This window comes from Cicer arietinum, chromosome 2 (genome assembly GCF_000331145.2).
Source record: "Cicer arietinum cultivar CDC Frontier isolate Library 1 chromosome 2, Cicar.CDCFrontier_v2.0, whole genome shotgun sequence".
In the NCBI taxonomy this organism is placed as follows: Eukaryota; Viridiplantae; Streptophyta; class Magnoliopsida; order Fabales; family Fabaceae; genus Cicer; species Cicer arietinum.
Genome location: NC_021161.2, coordinates 1,035,636 through 1,046,656, shown reverse-complemented (window position 1 = coordinate 1,046,656; position 11,021 = coordinate 1,035,636). Strand labels below are relative to the sequence as shown.

Genomic DNA, 11,021 nt, shown 5'->3' with positions numbered 1-11,021 from the left:
AATTTAATATATATATATATATATATATATATATATATATATATCAATGAAATAAAGAGTTGGTATAGATTTTTTCTTTAATTTTTTTCTTGATAGTTAACTATAAAAAATTGAATTACGTACCCAAAAAAATTAGTTATAAAATTAATCTCTAATTTTAGTATCTCTAACATTTAGTAACAAATTAAAAATTAATTTCATTTTTTTCTTTTTTAATTATTTTTAAGTATTAATTAAACTTTTTTTCATATATCTTAAATTTTTGTTTTTTTTATTTAAATGAAATGATAAATAAACGGTAAAATTTCAAATTTAAACCTCATATGATATTTAATATAATACTATTGACATTTTTGAATTAAATTAAATCTATATTTCTAAATTTTATTCTCTAAAAATGATAATATATGTGTAAAAAATGTGATCAAGTGCATATAATTTTGAATTTGTACCTTATCCTTTTGATAGACAGGGTGAACATTTCTACCAAAGAAAGTCCCTTGGCTTCCAGCATCATCATTAAAAGGGTCATTATATTTTCCATCAGCTGTTCTATATGGATGGTCATGATGGTTGGATGACCTAAACATTTTAGGTTTTGTTCCAACATTTAAGAGGTTGTACTTTTGATGAAGATGACGCCTAATCACTAAGTATATTAGCCCTATGAAAACAGGTAAACGATGCCACAGATCATGCTTATCAACTGTGTGTACAATCTGTGTATGTCATAAAATAAACCAACAAAAAAATAATTAATATATAATCATGTATTAATTCAGTGGTAATGACTAATGATGAGCATATATAATAAAGGAAAATTAGTTTTCTGAAAAATTATGTTCATGTATTCAATGTAGTCGATACCCTTTAACTGCATAGCAATTAAGTGAAGTTTACACATTCTAACTACATATCAATTAATTACGTCTAAATCATTTAATTAATATCAAATAATTTAAATTTAAAATATTAAATTTGAACCATCGATTTTACTAAATTTTAATCTATGACATAGTATAAATTAGTATATAGCGATTCAATTGAGATTTTATATTTTTTACTAAAAACAAAATCTCAATCGTTAGACGAAGATAAAACTGATAATATTTTGATTTCGTAACTAAACTAACCTTAAATTACAAATTAAAAATGACTTGTCTAATTTTCACCCAAAACTGAAATTTACTACTATATAACTATAAAGATCCAATTTCGCAAGAATAATTATGTATGTATGATGCTATTAAAGGAAAAAAAGGATAATATATAGTTGAATTAGAGAAAGAAGGATATTTGTACAAGAAAGAGAAAAGCATGTAAGGTGGTCATTCTATCCACTGCTTCATGGAAGTCTTGAAGAATAAATCTTGAAAAAAGGCTTTTAATGAGACCCATTACTATAGACCAAATGGCTTTGCTTGATTTGTTGAAATGTGTTTCTTGATATCATTTAGAAGAAAAACTATAGGGTATTTATAAACTAAGAAGTTTAGTGCTTTCAATTTGGGTGTGTATGGCTTCCAATTTTCTTGTTCTATTTAATATTAAAAAATAAAATCATCTAGAATAATTGAAAATGATCCGAAACTTTGGGTAACGCGTGTTAATACATCGTCATTTTTTTTTTAAAAAAATCATTATTAATTAAAGTAATATCAACTACTATTTTACAACTATTCTTAATAAAATTTGAACTCTATTCTTTGATATTACAATGATAAGCTTCTATTGCTGAATTAACATAAACAAACTCGTTAATAATACATTAAGAGTTTGTGGGAGAATTTAGATTATATATTATTATATTAAGAGTAATTATTCTTTTGACATTTTATTATTTAAACCTTTATTTTTTGCATAATATTGTTAACACTTGATTATTATTCTTATCTCTTGCCTTCTTAATTTCTCTATACTCTATTATTATTATTATTATTATTATTATTATTATTATTATTATTATTATTATTATTATTATTAACAAAAACAACAACCACCGGGATAATATTTTATAGTGATGGGTTTTGTTTATTTTTAATATTTCTTGACTTGTATTAAAAAAATGTTGCTTCTTCCAAATAACATGTTAGCGTGATTTATTTGAATAGCGTTGTTTATTGCAACTACTGCTCCTGTATATGAACCAACGAAATTAACAATTTCATTCTATTGATTTCAACTCTATGAATACAACTACATTTAATAGGATCGGATCATATCAGATTTTCTAAAGGAATCATGTAAATTAAATTACGATCATTTTAATCTTAATTTGGATTAGATAAAATTTTATCTTAAAATCGATATGATACAACCAAACAAATGATAAATTTTTAAATTATTAATTACTTCTTTTTACATATCAAAGAGTTCAACATGTTGAAAAATCAATAACGTGTGCTAGGCGATAAAGTCGCTTTCTTTGTACTAATTTTTTTGTTAAACCATTATTAATTTGAGTAAATATTAAATTAGTCAACTATATATGAAAATCAACTAGTTATGTGATTATAATTTTTTTCATAAAAGAATGACTTATTTTGACTTAAATATAAAATGACTCGAGTCGAAAAAAAAAAAAGAATGACTTCAAAAAGAAATTCTAAAGTCATTTAATAAGATGAATATAGAGTCAAATTAAGTTGTAATTATTTACAAAAAAATAATTTAATAAAAAATGACTCTAGTTGAAAAATAAAAAATAAAAGAATGACTTCAACGTGCAATTTTAAAGTCATTTAAGACAATGAATATAGAATCAAAGTTGTAATTGTTTACAATAAAATAATTTTGCAAATGATAGTTAAATTATACAATAGCTTTGTATATTACTCCATCTATTTCTAATATAAGTATTTTTTTTAATATTTCTTTAAACTAATAAGTGCTAGAGAAAAAGGAGAAGACATTTTAACTATGTAGATATTTTTTATCTCAAAAATTGTGGCACTACAAAAATAATATTAAATAAAAAGAAAAAGGAAAGAATTTAGGTGACTATATCAAAACTCAATTATACAAATGAGAAAACAATAAACAATTGTCTCTTACTTAAAAAATAACTTGCATCGAATTCTAGAAATAGAGAGGATTGAAAAGAATTTCAACTTTTAAAATGGTTTTAAAATGTTTTTGAGTCGCACAACGAAAAACATATGTAATGATTTCCATACAAATGCATATTGAAATTTGTATTTGAAAGTTAGATAATATTGAAATTAACTAACACAAAAACAATGACAATTTACTCAAGAAAAACATTATTTAATTGAAGATTTTAAAAGTTTTTAGACTTCAATCGAATATGAGAATATCTCTAAAACATTTAATAAAATCACAAATAATAGAAACATATAGAAATCCCAAAATCATAAATTTCTAATACTATAATTTTTCTATTAATTTCGCATAAAACAAAAAATATGTCGCAAAATTTCAATATGAATACAATTATTAAAAAAAACAAACTTTTCTTTTTCTTTGCTCCGATACTCCTTAAATACTTATTAAACACAATTTATAATCTCCGATAATAATTTAAAAAAAAAATTAAGTAATATATTAGTTTTTACCTAAGCATTTGAAAAAATTCTCGCATTTATATATATCAGTCTTCACCTTGTACAATATTTAATGATAATAATCAACGAGGAGGTTCAAGATCTTAAATTTAATTATATTATTTTTAATTTTTCTAAAAAAATAAATAAATGAATGAAGGTGAAAGATTAGCATACTTTGTTTCAGATTTGTTTTTGTAAGAAAACAAATTTCTCAATTTACATTCATATATATAAATTTTCATTCTCTGGTTTTGATTCATATATATAACAAATTTCACAGGTTTTGATGAACCATATTTTTTTAAACATTTCTATCTATTTTATTTTCATAAGTTTTGGTTCTACAACTTGCAACAAAGGTTCAATATTTTCTGTTGATGGCAACTCCATAGTGTCACCAACATCTTCTTCTGTTACTTTTCCCCACATAACAGCATAAAGGCCAATTGAGATTATTGTGGCTCCAATTATACTGTAGAATACACAAATGAAGACTTCAACAACCATATCATTAAATAGGAAAAACATAAATCAAATTAATCATATATACCTTCCAACATGAAGAGTGTCACCAAGGAATATAGCCCCCAAAGCAACAGAAATCACAATTTGGAGTGGAATGAATGAGGTTACATAGACAGCTCCCTTTAAGTGCACTAACCAAGCTACAACCATATTGCCTATTAACTTTCCAAATATTCCCTAGAATCAACTATGTGTCACTCATCAATAAACTACACAAGCTTATAATAGGTGTAATATTTTAAGTCAAATTGTAGTAGTATACTCCTTCTGGTCATAAATATAAGCAAAAATTAAAATGTATTTAGTATAAAATTTAGACGAAATACATTTTAACTTTTGTTTATATTTACGATCAGAGGGAGTGGTTTGTGGAGTAACTTACAGAAGAAACAATTGAAATGAGTGAGAGATTTAGTCCTATTTTCCAAGCACTTGCATTTGGAACTGATAACAATGCTACAACTATAGATATGATGGTGGCAGTTATGGAGTATAATAAGACTAAAGTTAGTTCATCTGGGAACTCTTTCAAGATATGCACCTGTCAAATGAAATATAGGAGTTGAAACTTTTTAGAACTCACTTTTTTAGCCTCTCATTAATTAACAAGAAATGAAGAAAAAACAAGTGGCATATTTTAGAGAAGAGTGGTACTAGCAACACTTTCCGACTTACTAAGTGTTATTGAGTGAAATTCACGTGCAGTGTTGGAAAGATTGAAATGGAGAATTATTGCTAGCTAGAAAGCAATATCACATACACCGGTGCTTGGACATGATATTGACACGTAAACATTGGTAATAATTTAAAAAATGTAAGTTATTGAATATTACTATGTGTGTCAGTATCGTGTCGGTATTAGATACTAATACGTGTCAGACACCATACACAATTTTCATCTGAAATGTAAGTTCTACATTGGTTGCTAGCACTATTGAAAAGATAATTAAGAAAGGCAGTTGTCACACATCCAAGTAAACACAAATAAGCATGTGAACTTCAGATTAAAGACATGTTTGGTATCAGACAGTGTTATTGTCTTATTCCGACAAATATGGTTATATTCGATCACTTTCATTTTCTTAACTTATTATTAATGTCTACAAATCAATGTCAATGTTAGTGTCGTGTCCGATTTCCGTGTGTGTCAATGCTTCGTAATATATCTCAATTTGCATAATACTAATAATAACCCTACCTGTAAAATGTACCACAATGAAACCAGAAAATAATCAAGTGTTAGCAGAATGCCAGCAAAGGCCCAACTTGAATCCACTGACTTGATAAAGGCAATTGGTTGGTGAAATAGTGAGGTAAGATGTGTATCTGCATTGATAATGGATGGTCCTTTGTAAAATGTCAACACAAAAGCACCTGCTATTGATATTATGCTTCCAATTACCTTAGCATTACTACTCCTACTCTTTGCTGATAACTTTTCCATCCTTAATAGCAATCGTTAGAAGATAAGAACACATTAAATTTGTGGACAATAGACTAAGTTTAATGTAAAGTAAATGTTTAAGGGTTTGTTTGGATTGACTTATTTGAGCTTATCTACTGTCACAAACACTTGCGAAACTATTTGAGAGAGCTTATGAAAACAATTTATGGCATGTCCGTAAGTTGTTTTCAGCTAACTTTCATAAGTTATTCTGGATAACTTATGAAAACAACTTATAACTTATATAAAAATAGTTTGACTTTACTTTACCTTGTGTTATAAAAATAGCTTATACATAAAAGTTTATGCTATAAACTTTTGAATAAGTTGTTTATCCAAACAAGGTCTAAAACTATTTCCTTCTCATTCAGTTTAAATAAACTTTTCTTTTGTTCAAATTTTAATTATCTTAATGTGTGTCTGGTGCTGTTGTCACAAAAATTAAATTTTAATAAATTGATTCTGTAAAATTGATTACGCTTAAAAGTGAGTTGAATGAAAAGTGATTTATGTTGGGACAACTTCATGTAAAAGTGAGTTGAATGATAAATTTGAGGCTAAAAATTAATTCTAGAGACAAAAGTTTCAAATTATAGGTTCGAGTTAGAATTAATTTTGAAAGTAAAATTAATTATACTCGAGAAATACATGACATGTCAAAATTAATTCTATCACCTCTAGAATCAATTTTGACTCCTCTAAAAATGAAATCAAATATACACTTATTCTGTTAAGGGATTGTTGATAAGTGTCACAATAAGCTATTGTTTCTGAAAAATGTTAATATAGCATCAGCATAAAGTGTTGTTGTTTCTAAGACATTTCATAGAGTGCAAGAAAATTAAGTATAATTAGCAACCAAATTAAAATATAATTAGCAAACCTGAATGTAACAGCAAGTATGAAAGTGAAAGCAGGTACAAGATTAGCAATTGCAGAAGCAAGTGTTGGAGAACTATAATTAATAGCTACATATCCTAGAATTTGAGATGAACATCTGCATAAAACATCATAAGCATAAAATTAATGAGACCCTTTTGACAAAAACTAACATCAACACTAACTATATTACTGTAATTTTGTAACTACCCTATTGCCCCAAGAAGCATTGATTTGCATATAATTGAGAAACTAATTGGAGAAACCACTCTTGATCTGCAAACAAACATGAAAAGAAAAACATGAACAAATAAGTGCTTATGTATAAGGCCATGTTAGATAAATAGGTTAATTAAAATATAAGTGATTACGTGTAATCTATTTTTATAACAAAAAATGAAATAAAGTCTTTTTTTTTTTCATACAAGCTATAACCTATCTTGAAGAAATTATAGAAATAAGCTAAAAACAGCTAATTGACATGCCATAAGTACTCAAAAGTGTTTTTATCAATAAATTAAAATAAATCAATCCAAACATATCCTAAGTGCTGAACTATAAACATATGAGTTTTTATTATGAAATTGAAAAAAAAAAAAGAAAAGAAATATGAACCTTGTGGTGAAAAGAGTGATAGGAAGAAGAACAAAAGTACCAACAGCATAAGCATAAGCAATAAAGACATGATTGTTCATCCCTTGAAGTGTGGCTGCTTTATACAAAGTGAGTAAAGACATATCAATGCATTCATTTCCAATAATCACCACAACTGGCAAAAAGTCCATGTAAAAAGACCATCTTCTTGTCATCTTAATCAACAATCAGAAACGTTGTTTATGTTCACAATTTCTTTGAGATTTTTTGATGATGATGAGGTTTTGTTTTTGACCATATTTGTTTACCAAGATGAAAGTTGAAGATAATATTCTTATATTGATTGATATTTTATTATATCAAAACGTGGTTATAATATTATTTATGGTGATCTTATTATTATATAATAAAAGTTTCTCATAATAGTTGTTGACAAAATATCTCATAAACTTCACATTAAGAATGTTGTGAACATTCTGGTTTAGCTATTGAATATTGGGCCCATAATGAGTCTATGATTGCAAAATACAAACAAAAAAATTATATATGTACCCTACACTTATACTCCTATCCTCATATTTTATACAAATTATCTATTTTATTTATTTTTTATTTTTTAAATTTTGTTTACATATGCTAAATTCAACTTGGTTCTAGAAAACTTTAAAAAAAACTTTTTCAAAACTTATGTGTTTTAAAAGTTTGATTTTGTGTACCATAAAATTTAAATTTTTTTTTATAGTATTTAAAGTTTAAACTTTAACATTTGGTTACCGGAAAACTTTTATAAATATGTTTTTTTTTACTGAAAAGCTTGAAAAAAGTTTTCTTGTGCACATATTTTTGAAAATTGAAGTTTGTGTACCGAAAAAACTTTTAAATTTTCTGGTGCAAAATTCAATTTAAAAAAATGCATTTCGATTTTTTTTATTTAAATTTTCCGAAATTTAAGTGGACTAAAAAAAACAATAAAAAATATAAAATAGGTAGTTTATATAAAATGTGGGGTAAAAATATAAATGACAATGGTGAAAATGACAACTTCATAAGATAATTTAGAATATTAGTTTATGTTTTTTGTTTGTTTTTAATTGGGCCTTTCGGGCCTCTATATATTGGGCTCATTTGTACCATAAAAACAACAGAGTTCTTCTTCCATCCACCTATATGCTCAAATACACCTCCAAATTAAAAGACTCAATCAGACAAAAGTTGAAGATTTTTTAGAAGAAGTGAGAGAGAAAAGAAGTTAAAGAAAAATGAATAGTAATGTCTCTTTGCATACGGGACACAATGAGAAAAAATCAATTTGTGTAAATATATATATTTTTTTTTTTTGCAAAATTTGTGTAAATATTTTTATGTGTTTTTAACTAATTATAATTATTATATTATTAAAAAAATTAATTTTAGGCATGTCATCTTAAAACCACACATAAGATAATTTCTTATGAACCGATTGTGTACTAAAAACTAACTTCATAATGTATCAAATTAAAATGCTTATCTTAATAAGCATCAAAATTAAATTCAATAATTATAAGTCCAAAGCAAATAAAGCTCTTATCGTAAGTAAGCCTACAAAAATATGGACATAGAAAGTCTTACAATATTTGCTCATTAACCTTTTAATATATTATCAGAAATTAAGATTCCATAGTATATTTTATTCAATTTTATACTGTTGAAAGTTAAAGTTCAATACGATTCTGAAAAAACAAACAAACATGAGACCAAATAAACAATCACATTTATTTTATCTGCGATTACGTGGAAACAACATAACAATACATTAGTTGTACATTATGTAGTTATACATTACACATGTAAAAGGAGTAGTAGTAACATCAATTATTCCACATGTAAAAGGAATAATATTTTGTGGCTTAGTAAGAAACTTTTTGTTAGAATTTAGATGTTTATTTTGTAACAATAACTAACTTCAAAAATTTTGTATCAAGATAAAATAACACATATTTTTTTAAAAAAAAAAAATACTTTCCTCAAGTAAATCAGCCATAATTTGCCTATAATTATAGATCTTTTACTTTTTTCAACAATATTTTATTTCACTTAAGAATTCATTAAAACAATTAATAACTAGATTTTTACCTACATTTTATGTTGAAAGTTGTATGTATTTTATAATCGACAAATATATAACTTATAAAAAATAAGATATCAAATTTATAATTCACACCAACATTCAAAATCTCATAAATAATTATGCATTGATGTCCCAAATCCATGAACCCATGAACTCCCTAACCCAAATTGCTCATTTCTATACATCTCTATCTCTACGAGACACATGCATAGCACAAAAACAACAATTATGCATGATTTAATGAAAAAGCAACTATTTTACAATGAATTAATGAGAAGAAGAAATTAAATATCTAGTAGCATTGCTTTTCACTGTCCAGCCTACAAAGACAATGACATCAATGGTGGTTAGTACTTGCTTAAAGAAATTACCTAACATGTAAAGACTTATATAAGAGAGAGACTAAAAAAAGTCTTTGTAGGACCATGTTGCATAATACCCTTAATTAAGCATTCTCCTTTTTAGTGACAATAAAGTAACATCTAAATTTGTAGTAACTCTCTAAAAAGTCTTCCCTCAATTTAATTCCTAAGAATTAATTAACATAAAGAAGCATCAATATAAATGACCCATTCTTGTAAGTAACATCCTAAATACAAGCACTCAATAAATCTAACAGAGATTTAGATTTTAACACATGGTTAGAGAAAAAGCATACTAGTACAAGTTTACATATTTCTTACCAAACTTAATAGAAGGCTCTTATGAGTATTAAAAAAGACATCTCTTTTTTCTTTTATTTTCCACCCTCTTTTGACTAATAGTAAGTTAATGATGATCGCATTAATTAATTAATAATGACATGCTACAATCCTCAATTCGGGTTTATAACAACATACACACGTAACCCATTATTGAAAGAAGATCATTAATAAGTCTATATACTCCTTCCCTCTCTATTTATAAACATTTTTCTTTTATATTTGTTATATTTATTAAGAGAAGTAAAAAGTAAATTTAATGTATGGATGTTCTTAAAACGTCTTTTGTACATAAATATATTTAATTTATCTTTTATCTTTTAAGATAAAATAGTATAATTAATAAAGCGTATGTTTAGAAAAAATAAAAATAAATGTATCTAATAATTTAAAAGAGAATTTATAATTATAGACAAATCTTTTTCTAATAGATGCTTATAATTAGGTATAGATGGGATAATTCAGAAAAAATTATTTAGTCTCTATATGCATGATTTTCTTGTAAATATTTTTTTTTTCTTTTATAAGATCATTTGTAAATTATAAGATGCATTCATTATTTTTTCACAAAAATACCTCTAATTAAATGAAAGAATTAAAATATCATTTAGTTCTTTCACTTAGAAAATCATTTTTTTTTCTTAATTCTTGTGTGTTGAGACAAATATAGGGACTTGGCAATTTCAAGCATGTTTTTAATTAAATTTACTTACAAAATAAATTCATTAGAAATCAATTTTAATTGGTGTATGTTTGACTTTATTTTTAGATTAATCAAAATTGATTTTGAGATGTAAAATTGATTTGGATCTTCAATGGTTTGAATGTTTTATGTCTAGAATTTATTTTTAGTCACTCCTTTTATTTGATATATCTAAATTAACTTAGTGTATATTTTGTTCAACTTTTGGAGAAACAATAATTGTTTCAAATGGTGTAAAATTGATTTTAACATACTTAATAGTTATTGAGTAAAATTGATCATAACTTAAAATTAAAATTTATAATTATTAAATCAAAATATAATCTTTATACTAAAATTTATCTTCAACCCCATTTTACATATATAATCAAACATAAATTATTTTACATTCATATAACTTTTAACTAAAATTAAATTTTCAAAATCTTAGGTATGGCTGAATCAAACACAAAATTCAAAATATAACCCAACATCTCATGACCAAAATAAACATCACCAACAA

The 11,021-nt window shown here is 25.2% G+C and overlaps 2 protein-coding genes across 4 annotated transcripts in view; both read right to left on the bottom strand.

Moving 5' to 3' along the window:
- Positions 1–1,463, bottom strand: part of LOC101509878 (alpha-dioxygenase PIOX) — a 7,117-nt gene extending 5,654 nt beyond the window's left edge. The window contains exons 1-2 of the mRNA XM_004489251.4: positions 1,303–1,463; positions 453–719 (exon numbers count right to left, since the gene is read on the bottom strand). Of these exons, the coding sequence (XP_004489308.1) occupies positions 453–719; positions 1,303–1,398 (363 nt within the window). The 5' untranslated portion in view covers positions 1,399–1,463. The remainder of the gene's footprint in view (positions 1–452; positions 720–1,302) is intronic.
- A 2,330-nt stretch (positions 1,464–3,793) lies between these two features.
- On the bottom strand, positions 3,794–7,384 carry LOC101509558 (WAT1-related protein At3g28050-like). 3 transcript variants are annotated; one of them, XM_012712571.3, is made up of 7 exons: positions 7,030–7,384; positions 6,625–6,690; positions 6,419–6,532; positions 5,290–5,536; positions 4,474–4,632; positions 4,117–4,278; positions 3,794–4,038 (listed from the first exon to the last, which is right to left on the bottom strand). In XM_012712571.3, exons 1-6 carry the CDS (start codon positions 7,221–7,223, stop codon positions 4,135–4,137), a joined length of 924 nt encoding a protein of 307 aa, XP_012568025.1. In that variant the 5' UTR covers positions 7,224–7,384; the 3' UTR covers positions 3,794–4,038; positions 4,117–4,134. The 3 variants fall into 3 exon arrangements, with proteins under 3 accessions (XP_012568025.1, XP_012568024.1, XP_027188004.1); XM_012712570.3 differs by having other exon boundaries at positions 4,117–4,268; positions 7,030–7,382; XM_027332203.2 differs by lacking the exon at positions 6,625–6,690 and having other exon boundaries at positions 4,117–4,268; positions 7,030–7,383.
- Between the last annotated feature and the right edge of the window lie 3,637 nt (positions 7,385–11,021).

What these genes read in the sequence shown, in the direction of transcription:
- LOC101509558 (XM_012712570.3), bottom strand. Translation starts at nt 7,223, where the DNA reads ATGACAAGAAGATGGTCTTTTTACATGGACTTTTTGCCAGTTGTGGTG. An exon ending in ATCACTCTTTTCACCACAAG is followed by an intron (nt 6,691 to 7,029) that starts GTTCATATTTCT and finishes GTTTGTTTGCAG; the next exon opens with ATCAAGAGTGGTTTCTCCAA. An exon ending in TCATTTCAATTGTTTCTTCT is followed by an intron (nt 4,269 to 4,473) that starts GTAAGTTACTCC and finishes AGTTGATTCTAG; the next exon opens with GGAATATTTGGAAAGTTAAT.